Source organism: Schistocerca americana, chromosome 9, assembly GCF_021461395.2.
Source record: "Schistocerca americana isolate TAMUIC-IGC-003095 chromosome 9, iqSchAmer2.1, whole genome shotgun sequence".
NCBI lineage: Eukaryota > Metazoa > Arthropoda > Insecta > Orthoptera > Acrididae > Schistocerca > Schistocerca americana.
The window spans coordinates 65,525,979-65,539,957 of NC_060127.1; the positions used below are offsets into that span (position 1 = coordinate 65,525,979).

At 39.5% G+C, this 13,979-nt stretch overlaps 1 protein-coding gene across 1 annotated transcript in view; it reads left to right on the forward strand.

The window, feature by feature from the left end:
• The window catches only part of LOC124550940 (uncharacterized protein CG43867), a 396,962-nt gene that overhangs the window by 254,715 nt on the left and 128,268 nt on the right, over positions 1–13,979 (forward strand). The window contains exons 7-8 of the mRNA XM_047125748.1: positions 2,193–2,393; positions 8,394–8,608. Coding sequence (XP_046981704.1) covers positions 2,193–2,393; positions 8,394–8,608 — 416 coding nt within the window. The remainder of the gene's footprint in view (positions 1–2,192; positions 2,394–8,393; positions 8,609–13,979) is intronic.

Consider the following 13,979-nt stretch of genomic DNA (forward strand, 5'->3'; position numbering starts at 1 on the left):
TGTAGATTGTTTTGTGTGTTGGAGCTTTAACCTGTATTTTGTATCAAATCATCACTGAAGCATGACAGTTGACTTACTGGTAGCAGATTTGAGGACACAAAACAAGCACATCATTCCATTGCATGCCATTTTCCAGCACGTCTCGTGGTGCTCCCTACATCTGTGTCACAATGTCTATTATGGATCAGAACTTGGAGAGATTCTCCATCTTGATATCCACCATTTTCCTTTTATTATTGTAGTTTTCACCCAGTAGTCTTCTGATGTTGTGGAGGTACTAACGACTGAACCTGTATGTACACAGGGTGATTCAGGAGGAATGTCACATAATTTGTGAAAATAAACCGAAAAAATCCTATGAATCCGTGTCCAATTTTTGATCATTATGGAGCTGGAGCAGGTTGAAGACAACACACATCTGTGACAATTTTCAATATTACTGAAATGCTGTACAGGAGCTGTGGTGGACAAAGTAATGGTAGGATAGATGACTGAATTGTCCTTCAGAAGTTGTTCAAAAAGTGCCCCACCCACTCAGTGCACTTGTCAACATTTTGGAGGGTGTGTTGTGTTGGACATCGAACATCATCTCGGCGGGCTTTAACGTAGGCAACAGTGTCAACGATGCGAGTGACAAATTCGTCACGTGTATCCACCTTTATAGTGTACACATCCCCCTTTAACCAGCCCCCCAAACAGAAGTGAAATGGGGTTAGGTCGGCTGATCTATCAGGCCAGTTAGATGCTCCATAACGGCCACCATTTATTCAGATACTGGGATACTTGTGTGGTACAGTGAATCGGTGATCCACTGTGTTGCAGGCAGATTTGCCATCGTTGCTCTAATGTCACATCTTCCAAAAGTGCAGGTAAGTCTTCTATCAGGAAATGTGTGTATGCTGTGGCTGTCATGCGGCTGGCAGAAACCTAGGCCCAGTCATCAGGCCGTCAGTCATAACACACCAGACATTCACTGTGAACCTAACTTGGAGTCTTGTCTCCCTAGTGTCATGTCGGTTCTCCATTCCCCATGTATGAGAACTGCATATGTTCATGATACCATTGCACGTAAATTTAGCCTCAGCTGTAAATAAAGTGTTTTGTACTACGTCTCTGTGTACAGCCAACCATTCACAAAATTGTTGTCTGCTTACTGAATCACCCGGACACAGAAGTGCACATGGAATGGGTACAAGCCTTCGGAATGTAACATATGCCACACTGGCGTTTGTGGAATATAGAGCTGAGTGCTAATGTGCCATGTACTGGTGGTGGGGCTCTGTTGTACCATTGCAGTAATCTCTTCCCTTTCCTCAACTGACTGGACAGTCTCATGTTCTGATGTTATGTGTACACTGGGTAGTGTTCCGGATTCAAATAATGTTTAAAAAACCCCGGGAAGTAACTTGGCACAGGGGGTTAATCGATCAGGGAAACATCTCTGGTATTCTGTCACAGCCACATGGCCATTGCGATTGCAGTACCCATTCTCAAACAACATGTCTGTGTATTGTGCACAGATGAACGTATGCAGCATGTTGATATTCAACAATACAATGGAATTGCTCAGTTAATTGGCATACGAGCATGATTCGCACATGACCTCATGACTGCTCTCCGGTCCAACCCATGACTACACGCTGGGTACACTTGCAGCTGTTGCCTCAGTGTGACGTCACAGTGCCACCCTCTTTCGGAGAACCCTTCGCACCTCTCGTAGGATGGATCAGTCATCTGCCCCACCATTATTCTGTCCACTACAGTGCCTACACAGCGTTTGGGTAAGTAACATTCAAACTTGTCTTCGTAGTAATTCCTGGGTGTGTGTAGCCTTCAACCCGATCCAATCCTGTAATGATCAAAATTTGTAAACATGTTTGTAGGACTTTTTTGGTTTATTATGACATGTGGAATCACCTCACATACTATGTGACATTCCCTCTGCATTGCCCTGTATGTGTTTGCTCAGGTTGCCAAGAAGACAGAATAGTTTCAGTTTCTGTACTAAAATTTTGATGTCAACACAAGTGAATGCGCCAGTGTGTACACGCATGGTGTGTGGTTTTGGGTGATGGTGGTGGTGGTACTGGTGATGGCCATGATGGTGGTGGTGGTGGTGATGGTGGTGGTAGTGGTGGAGGTGGTGGAATGGCACTGGTGGCGTGCAGAACGTGGTGCTCCGCCCTGTGCAGGTTCGGACGTGCACATGCTCGACGAGGAGTTGCAAGCGGCGGTGGAGGGTCTGGCCCTGCTGCCGTCAGTCTCGCCGCTGTGTGACACCGGAACCGGCACTGCCGACGAGGCAGTCCACGACTACGCTGAAATCTACACCCCGAGCAGGGAGCGCGCGCCCTGGCTCGACGACGGACAGGGCCGGCGCGATGTCTCACAAGGTGCGGCAGCCGAGCAGAACTCGCCACAGCGGCACTAATCCACATCTCGTCACCTCATCTTCTAACATAATAATTAATTTAGAGAGATCCACTCCAGTTGTACTAATATTTATTCAAACTGTGACCAGTTTCAGGATTTTAAAATCCAGTCCTCAAGTGTGCGATATTAATGTATCTGGTAACGCATAACAAGTGGTTAGGACAGTGGCCTCCAATCACCGTATGTTCATCAAAACCTCTGGTGTGGCCCTTCACATGGTAGTTGTCGGTGTTCCTACTTTGTGGCCGCCCGGTGGCAGACAGTTTCCACAACATACAGTGATTCGAACTCTTGCACTGACTGGCCCAACTACATGTTATGTGTTACAAAACATAATAATTTCATACACCTGAAGGTGGTATTTTAAAATCTGGAAACTTGTCATGGTTTGAACAAATATTCGTACAACTGAAGCAGCTCTCTCCAAATTAATTACCATGTCTCTCAATTGTGGTGGTCCTACATACCAAATCATCTGTTAACAATCTGCTTCTACCTGCTAAACCACACTTCGAGAGGGCAAGTTTTACTCTTATGGCTGAAGCTGAGAGTGGGTCAATAAATAAGTCACAGCATATGATGGCTAAGCTGGTGCGATGTGTACTGGCCTCAAATGAATTTTGCTTTTGTGTTGTAACATGCAGCAATAGTGGAAGACTTTTACAGTTAAAATATTTACTGGTGTCAAACATTAATATGACTGAAACTGCCAGATCATTGTATGTGGGAAAATTTAAAGTACACAGGAAACAAAAAATGAAGGAAAAGAAATTGACACTTGAAGTTCCGCAAGTTCAGCATCTACCAGATGTTACAAGCAGTAAAACTCAATAATAACATGAGGAAGTCCAGAGTGTCCATACAAGATAGGCCATGGTAACACAGATATCCAGGGGAGACATTTCCTAGTCTGGCCAGCTTTTGTATTTCAAGGCCTGCTTACAAATTCCCACATCAGTATGGCAGAGTGAGATGGTGAATTTGACATAGTCCACCAGAGTGGAGCGATGCTGTATCTAGGAGTCCTGTGTCAGTGTCACCAACAAGACAGTGTCGTAATATAGCTGGTGATGATCGGCACAAGATTACTGCTCGAAGAGAAATAACTTCTGACTGTTCTGTTGCTGGCTACATTTCAACCGTATTAGTCCCCCAGGTGGCCAACTCGTGTGACTAGGCATCATGTGGCACAGTTACTGCCACGCAGAGTCTCTAAGCCTACAATGTCCTTGGCCTCCACCATTGGTACATCTCCGTCAGTGGCAGAAATATGATGTTTTTGACCTGAGCCACAACTTTATCTTTGATAATGACAGAACCTGAAAAAATAAATTAAAATTTGTGCCACAGCCAGGACTTCAACCTAGATTTCCTGCTTACTAAGCAGATGTTCTAACCATTACACCAACATTACCGATGATGGTACACATATCATTTGTCAATTCTCTGCCATTTGTTTTCATTTCTAATCTCCAGTAGAGGACAGCTCTCCTTCAAATATGACTCTCACCATGTACGGAACAGATTTTGCAATGCGTACTGGTCTAAGAAGTACACTCCTGTAGCATAACTGGCTGTAGTCCACTAGCTATGAGACTTGGAATACTATACACTGGCTATCTTTTACCTGGCATATGCTGTCATTTTCTAGAAACACACACAGGTGATAAATTTCAAATGATGATGTGACACTCACAATACATTTGTTGACTCACCCCCGTGCAGTATTTCGAGAAAAGCCTAGAATTCATACTGCTGTGTACTGAGTGTCAGATAGATAAAGGTATAAATTGTGAAAGATGACACTCTTGTGCACATTTAGTCTTTTGTACTTGAAGAAAATGATCAGTCTGTTTTTGAGCTGTATCTAAAAGTGATGTGGCTTGGAACACAGTCTCTTTGTGACTGCAGTTTGATACACAACATGACAGTGCTCGTAGTCCATCTGTGAGGGACGGTATACTGCGTCGGAGTTTTGTACTGAGTGCATTTACTGTGCTGATCTGCCAGCTTTTAGAAATAAGAAAAGATGCCGTAAGATTCATATAGACTGTGTTCTGTGAGTACCCTAGCCCATAGTATTATTATTGCATGAAGCTTAGATGACTGACCCTCAAGAATAGAATAAATTGTGGTTACGTGTGCTAAATTACAGTGCACATTTGTGCATCTCAGTGGCTACACACACAGTCTTTAGACAGTTGTGTGTGTCTGGAGAGTTCTTTATTTAAAGATAAGGAAGAACTGTGCAGTGAAGGCAAATTAAGTATAAAAAAAAATGTGTAGATAGGTTGAATCAGATACAGCACTGATTTTTTACATTTAGGTCCCACTTCTTGTATTCTTGTATAAATTTTCTCGTCATAAACTTAATGTCCTAAGAATACAAATAGGGAGGTCTAAATGTAGACATTAGGAAAATTAAATATGTGTGTGGTAGCTGATGGAATATATGAAGATTTAGTACTGGGAGAAGGAAGTGGAACAATAGCAATTACTGAAATATATGAAATATATAAATATGTATAGCGAAAATTACAAATGCTGGGGAACAAGACAAAGTAGTTTGATAATAAGTATTGTTAAATGTATTTCTGTGGGATAAGTTCATAAGAACTGAACTAAAACAAGACTATTTCGAATAATTGTTAGGAGCATCATTACATATGATTCAGAAGTTTGTACAGTGAAATGAAAACTAAATTCAAAATTATTAGCTACAGAGGTTATGGAAACATTCAGCAATATTATCAAGAAAAGGAATAATAAGAAATGAAGTAATCAGATAAGTTTTCAGAATTCAGTTATTGATTTTGTTCGATAGGAACAACTACAATGGTATGGGTTTGTGAAAAGGACACAAGAGGAAAGACTTCTCAACTATCATCATGGACTGGATATCAAATGGAAGAAGAAAAGAGGGGTGATCTCCCAGTCTTTGATTCAGGGGATTCAGTTGTTAATGGTGTAGAAGAATATTCCTAAAGAGTTGTGGAGGAATACAGAGCAGTAAAGAAAAATCATTAGAGACACTCTCTAATCACAGATTCTGGTGAAAAGTGTAAACACTGCTAAACTGGTAATATATATAATATTGATTGTGCCATCTATCAGTGTCAGGTTGCCACTAATGCACAAGCAGCTAACCTAGGGGCTACACTAAAGCATCAGTTGTTTGCCACAAAGTCTGACAGGGGAAGTGTACCAAATGCTATTGCGCAGTGTACTACCAGCTTTACTGTAGGATGATCTGTTCTGATTGTAATAAGGTTCATGCATGGTTGGGCAAGCAGTGCTGTACCGAACCTCGAATTTGTGCCCTTCTGTCAACCACTGTGGGTAATTTGTAAGTCTGGGATTTTCTCTCATTTGACAAGTTTTTTTTCTTTTATTTTGTGTGTGTGTGTGTGTGTGTGTGTGTGTGTGTGTGTGTGTGTGTGTGTGTGCTGGGAATGGCAGTAAGAAGCAGATAGATAGTTGTAGCATCACTATCCTGTGTTGAAGTGGTGAAATGCATTTTGAACAGATAGTTTGAAATTGTGAGCATGAAGCAGTATGACAATAACTTATTTCAGTAATACCAAATACTGCTATGTAGACAGGGTAAGACTTTAGCCTGTACGTTTATACAGAATTTTCTTTACATCTCAGTTGCAACACCAACTCTTCCAGCTGGTATCATTATTTATCAGACAGCTTGTATGAAATTTGTATTCAGTGGGAAGTCTGTGTGCTGTTTTTCTCTAAAATTATTGTTCTCTCCAGGTTCAATAACGTATCCACCATTAATAGTCATTCATATAATCGACTGAACTGTTACTGCCACTGTCATCACCATCACCATTATCATTTATGTGCTTCTGTACTGTAGTATCACCCCTCACTGCCTCTCTCACTCTCCTATCCCTCAATTACAGCAACTGCTTCTCTGGTAAGTACCACTTGTACACTGCCATTTTATGTAAATTACAGCACTTGAAAAAGAAGGTGCCAAAATTAATGTTATTTTTTCCAGTTATGAGCTATATTAATACAAAGAAGTAACCTTATCAGTAGGAAAATATGCTTGTAGGAAAATATGCTTGAGAAAAGACAGAAAAGCTTTGCTGTACTGAATCTTCAGGAGAAGAAATCTTAAATTTTTTCCATGGGCACATGTGGAAAGTATGCCAACTTTTAGACCCATAGCAGGTGTTTCCCTGTCAACCTTGGGTGCAAGTGACCTTCCCTTCCTTTCTAACCTTCCCCAACTTAATCCCCTGTCCTTCACAAGGAAGAAACTAACAGTTTCTGCCTTTAAATGCCTCTGTTCATAGTACTCAGATTTCCGTGTCCTGAAGGTAAGTCTTGTCTCCTTGTAGTAATTCCACAAAGAAAAATAAATTATTCTTAAGAGGACATCATTCTTGTCTCAACAATATTTGCATATTTGTGTCCTTTGCAGAAGAAAGTATTATGTAAAAGGACATTTTACTTTACTAAAAACAGGAACCTTATGTGTGTTTTACACTCAAATTCACTCAACATATTATGAAAGTCTTTAAATATGTCTGCTTGTGTCTGTATGTGTGGATGGATATGTGTGTGTGTGCGAGTGTATACCTGTCCTTTTTTCCCCCTAAGGTAAGTCTTTCCGCTCCCGGGATTGGAATGACTCCTTACCCTCTCCTTTAAAACCCTCTTCCTTTCGTCTTCCCCTCTCCTTCCCTCTTTCCTGATGAGGCAACAGTTTGTTGCGAAAGCTTGAATTTTGTGTGTATGTTTGTGTTTGTTTGTGTGTCTATCGACCTGCCAGCGCTTTTGTTCGGTAAGTCACCTCATCTTTGTTTTTATATATATTATGAAAGTTTTATTTACTGTAATTATTGTGATCAAATTCGTGTCAATATTGTACTATTACTTACCACTGTGCATGCATCAGATTCACAGTTAACATAATATTCTTGTTTTTAATGAACCAGTACATCCTCTTGTTTCTATGCATGCGGTAGTAATATATCATGGATGACATGAGGATGATACTGTACTTCTAAAGAGGACTGAACATTCTTGACACACTTCAATGAGGTGGGAAAAGGTGTTAAATTTTTGGAGATTAATTGAGTTAAATGTTTTTTGACACAAGAATTTGAATTGGGTTTTCAGCTATTTATGTTGTTACAGCAGTTGCTTGAGAATGACACAAAAGCCAAAGTGGCACTTTGTAAATAAATACACTTCCTAACAGTCCAGGCAGAAAGTATAGTCATTCCTAAAATACTTCCAGTTTCTTCTCCTTCTCCATTATCCCCATTGTCCAATCCACAGTTTTCTTCTGAAGACACACTTGTTCAATTCCAGGGATATGCTCATCAGACCTATTTCTTTTTTATCACCTCAGGTATCATTTCCTGCACTGTGTTCCTATTTATCAACATCTCTCTGTTTACTACTTTAGCTTTCCTTAAAGGATTTGACATTTCCTATTCTCATTTTACCAAAATTGTATTGTTGTAGGAATTTTTTATACAACTACTAATTGTTAAACAAAAATGGTCCATTCTGGATCATTGCCACAGCTGTGGAGAAAGCAATGTTTATCCGAGGTATGCACTATCAGTCTGTAATTTTGTTCATTCGCATTTTGTGCTGTGTTGGATATGAACTGCTAATGATGGTGACACCTTTCTTTGCCTTGTTTATCCTTTATAGCCTCACTTTCTGGATAGTAGTGCTCTTTCACTTCATCTGCTACTTTTTAGTAATACCACATTTGGAAAGAGAGAGAGAGAGAGAGAGAAAGAGAGAGAGAGAGAGAGAGAGAGAGAGAGAGAGATAGGTCTCCCCAGTACCCTGATGGAAGTGTTTATCAGTGCAGCACAGAGAGTGCAGAGAAAATATTTAGGACTATTGCAGTAGTTCTGCTAATGAAACTCACCAGAAATATAATACAAATGGGTGAAATCTCACTCGCACTGCAGGGGGCAGTACGAGCAGCACAACGAGTGGCTCAACGGACGCATGTCGACCGCCGACGCCTCCACTGCACCGCTTCCCCTCATGGGAGTCGCGCATCTACCAGGTGGCAGCTGGTGGCCTGCAGGCAGATGGCACCACAGGCCACACCAGTGCGGGGCATCAGCCGGCTGGTGGCTACTGTGACATCTCAGTGCCTGTCTACGCCACCGTCAAAGGGGTGAGTGATTTGGCACCTGCAGTTTGCTTCATGAGGCTTACCATAATGTTGGTGCAGTTTGAAGTGACAATGAACTTTTATTTCATCCATTACCAAATGATTGTTGAAAGCCTTCAGCTGTGAAACTTATGGCTGTTTGGGGTGAACAGTTAAACTGCACCCACAATTCTTCTAGCCCACTATCTTGTTAGATATGTGACTTAATAACCTGTTCTTATCAGAATTGGCCCACTTTATCTTAAATTTATGTGTTTGTACATTTTGACAATGTGGTTAAGTTTTTTGTGTTGTCTAGATGTGAATTTGTCCAAACAAATCATCATTACTGCAAGAATAATGCTCTTAATAACTCAAAGTGCTTTAAAGATCTGCTTGTGTTGTTAAAACTATAAGTGGAGATCAACAATGTGTCTAATGAGTATATCTAATAAATTAATTTAGAAAATAAATTTTGAAATTTTTCTGTAAGTTAGCTTTGTAGAACTTAAAATAACAGATACTGGGAGTATATTTCAGTATTTTTTTTTCAGTAATCAGTACTCTAGCTTCCTCATCACCACTAATTGTAGGTATTCAAACCTGTCAATAATTAGGTTCCTGAGAAAGCTAACATACTGATTTTATCACAAACATGTTTCTAATTTATCAGCCATGTCTGTTCATAAAACTAACCCCAAGAGTCTAGTTGTTGTTATAAAGAGGGAATAACGTTTCATTGGGCTGTGAGCCTGCCCGTCCTCTGTATAGTCCTGCTCTCTCTCCATGCAATTTCCATATTACTGGTGCCCTGAAGAAAGATACTTGTGACCATTGATTTGCTTTGGATGAAGAGCTGCACACTCAGGTACAATTTGGGGCAATCCCAATAATTTTTCCATCAAGTCATTGACATTTTGTTTCACAGTGGGATAAATTTATTAACAGTTATGGCAATTATGTTTGAAATAGCAAACAGTTCACTTACCATTTTTCAATTTGCCTTATTTTCATTTGACTGCCCCTTATATGATCTATACATTGTACAGGGTGATTCAAAAAGAAAGAATAGGTTTCAGTTGTTTATTACAGACAAACTATGAAAATTAGAAACACCTTGTGCATATCACAGGATAGAGGAAATTTCAAAGTTTTATGTTTGCACAGACACTCAACATGAGCACCGTGCATTGTTTGAGAAATCCCAGAATGGTAGACCATTTCATCCCACACATAATGGCACAGCTGTCTCAGAACTTAGTAATTTCCTCTATCCAGTGACAGGTGCAACATGTTTCTACCTTTAATAGATTGTCTGTAATAAACAATTGAAATCTGTTCTCTATTTTTGAATCCCCAGGTATTAATAGTAAACTATGTCAGTACTGCTTAGTGCCATACATAAATACACAATATAAATTTAATCAAGTAAATTAGTAAGGAAGCAACTATCTTGAAAAAAATCTAATGCCTGCTTGGATTTACTGTATAGCTGCTGTTTATCAGCTATCAGCAAGTTAATATTTACTTCATTACAGTGCTGTTTTTCAAACATTTTCTCCTCTGATTTTTGTAAATACTGAGTCCCATTTTCAGTACATTACCACATGTCATGCACATTTTGATAACAGACACTGCTACTCGTCATGTATCTAAAAGGGCTTTTCAGTTCCTCACTTAGCCACTTAATATTATTAAATATTTTGGTAACTTCTTTTCTTTACAGATTTTGAATACTTAGAAATGTAAACATGTATGTGGATTAGGCATTAGGCCTGTTTTGACTGCTCAGCTGCTGCCTAGGAGGCAGTATGAGGAGCAATCTTTGAGGATGGATCGGAAAATAATGCACAATAATTCTTTTTCTACCCTGGTATTGCAGCTGGTCTATTGAAATTTTGCAAGAATTTGGTTTGAAGTTTATGCTACAGAGGTTATTTTGTTTTCAAGTGCAGCTATAGCAAGAGAAGCCTGAACTATGGAACAAATGTGGTGCACATGTTACTGCCCTCGACCTGTGAAGAGTAGCGAAGTATAGTTTGATATTTATGGGCCAGAGGGCATGAACCAAGTAAAATTTACAGGGACATGCATGGTGTGTGCATAACAATGTCTCCGGGTTGTGTGCATTCTTCCAAGAGGGTTGTGTGAACCTTAGTGGTTCACCACACTCCAGGCAGCCAGTAACAGCTGCAACCCTGAAGAATATCAGAGCTATTGAGGCAACAATTTTGAATGAGCAGCATGTGCAACTGCAAACCTTATGCAGCAGTTCGGCATTTCCAATGGTGCATCGTATGATATTGTTCTTGATGTGGTGAAATTTCACAAAGTTAGTGTTCACTGCATGCCTAAGAACTGAACAGGCAACCAGAAGAGTGAGCAAATAATGACAAGCTTGGATCACTTTATTCATCAAGCCGCAGAAGGGCATGACTTTCTGAAAGGCATTTGTCATTGGAGATGAGTCGGGGATGTACCACTTCATGCCTGAAACCAAAGATGCCTCTATGGGACAGAACGAGGTGGTTCTAGAGTACAAAAAAAATTCAGAGTGGCTCAGTCTGATAGGAAAGTGCTTGTGACAATGTCCTGGGATATGCATCACGTATTACTGGTGGACTTCACTGAACAATGGACCACTGTGTATGCTGCAGCCTACTTTAAAACTTGGGTTAAGTTGCATTAGACCCTTCAAAACAATCGCCACAACATTAATGCTGACAGTGTCAGAATTCTACATGATAGTGCTCGCCCCATGTTGCTGCTCCTGTTCATGAGAAAATCACCAAATTTAGGTGGGAGTTGCACTCAGCATCCGCCATACAGGCTCACCTTGCACTGTCGGACTTTCATCTGTTTGATCCCCATGAGCAAATTTCTGGCTGGCCGATGCTTTGCGACAGATGCAGAAGTGAAATCAGTAGCTTGCAGATGGCTATACTCCAGCCACATAGACTTCTGTGAACAGGGCATATCGAAACTGGCACCACTATGGGAGGAATGTGTTGAGAACATTGGTGACTATATAGAAAAGTAGGTAAAAGATAGTAAAAGTATTGTGTGTTACTTTTTTATCTTCCCTCTTGTGGTCATTGGACACATGATTGATATGCTGCTGGGCCCTCTGGCCTTTGTTGCCAGCAGATGGAGCCTGACAATGCAGCTGCTTCTTTATTTGAGCAGCTCCTCCTCTTTGCTTCACAAAGCCTGTATGGACCCTGTACCGATCCTCCCTAGATCAGAAAAAATCTGTGGGGGTACCAGGAATGGAACCCATGTCCTTTTGTAGCTAAGGAGGTGGTCATTTTGAATATTTCATGTACAGTAAAACTACCATTTTCCACTTTTTAGTGGAGTGACTTAAAGAAGTGTAAAACACAGGAAAGTTTAAAATACACAAAATCTTAGCAAACAAAACAACCAAAAATTAATAAATTGCTCTTACTGTCATTCTCTTCATACTGTTCAAAATATAAAATTAAAACAATTTAAATTTTGCCTATTTAAAAAATGTGAAATAATTAATTGTGTTTTTTCTTTCTTCAGCAATTATCTCTACTTATATCTCCATAGTATACGTTGCATCAATCACAAAGGCCATGGCCAAGTACTGACAGGCACAAATGTGTGTGCGGGTTTCCCAGTTCATTCCAATCATGTCCAATGGTGTAAATAAAACACGAAAGCAAACATCTTTAATGAAATCACATTAAAAAGATATTCATCTTCTGGTATGAGACTTATTATTGATAATCATTATAAAATTATGGTAAATAAAACTTGTAACACAATATTGGTTAAAATGCTGAAGTTGATAGCCTTTGTAAACAAAGAACAATAGGCAAAAATCTACAGCTTATTGCAGACAGCACAGAAAAACCATTATGATGTGGAATGTGTCAAATGCACAAGAAATGCGCACAGGAAACAAGTTTTTTTTTTGTTTACATTATAGTGTTACACCTAAATATTTCTATTATGTATTCCATTCCCTTACATGCACAAAATGTATGTATTACATCTCTAGATTTATTTACTCATATTGAAGAATTCATCTGTGGTATAGAAGGAGTTGTCAAGGAGGTATGATTTCAGTTTGTTTTTAAACTATTACTGCTGTCTGTCAGACATTTTATTTCATCTGGTAATTTATCAAAAAGTTTTATAGCAGCATATTTTGCCCCTTTCTGTGACAAAGGTAGGTTAAGTAAAGGATAGTGTAAGTCTTTCTTTTTTCTGCTATTGTAATCAAGAATGTCCATGTTGCTGAGAAAAAATTTCACTACTGAGTAAATGTACTGTGAAGTAGTTGTAAGAATTCCTAACCTTTTAAACAGATGCCTACAAGATGTGCGACTATGAACACCACACATTATACTATCTACTTTCTTTTGAGCAGTGAATACCTTTTGCCCAAGTGTTGAGTTGCCCCAGAATATTATTCCGTATGACATCTGAGAGTGGAAGTATGCAAAGTATGTTAGCTTACTAATTTCTACATCCTCAAAATTGGCAATTATTCTGATTGCAAAAGTTGCTGAACCTAGTCGCTTTAGGAGATCCAAAATACGAATTTTCCAATTAAGATTCTCATCTATATGTACACCCAAAAACTTTGTATGCTCTACCCTGGCTACTGACTTCTTTTGATGTGTTATGTTTATTGAAGGAATTATACTTTTTGCAGCAGAAAATTGGATGTACTGTGTTTTTTCAAAGTTCAGAGCAATCCCATTCGCAGAAAACCAATCAATAACTTTTCCAGAGACCTTTTTTGTATCATTTTCTATTGGACTTTCTTTTACTGGATTAATAATTATGCTTTTATCATCAGCAAACAGTGTCAGTTCAGCATCTTGTTTCACATAAGAAGGCAGGTCATTCACATATATCAAGAACAGGAGGGGTCCCATGATCCAACCTTATGGAACACCTAATGTAATTTCACCCCAGTTAGATGAAGTGGCAAACTCCTTTGAATCACTTGAAGCATATAAAGAGACTTTTTGCTTCATGTTCTGTAGATATGGCTTAAACCACTCATATGCTGTTCCATTTATACCATAGAGTTGTAATTTCTCTAACATAATGTCATGGTTCGCACAATCAGATGCTTTGGATAAGTCACAGAATGTTCCTACTGGTGACGTTTTACTATTAAAGACTCTATTATGTGGACAGTGAAATTGTATATTGCTGTAATACAATACAATGAGCAGAAGGGAGATTGCTACTAGAATCACTATCATCAGATCACAATTATCATTACAGCAGTGACTCGGTGTACTCTCCCTCCCTCCCAAACACTGCAAACCTATAATGCATGGCCATGATCCAACACACTGACAATGAAAATATTGCTTACTGAGCTAATGCTGTTACATTATCAATA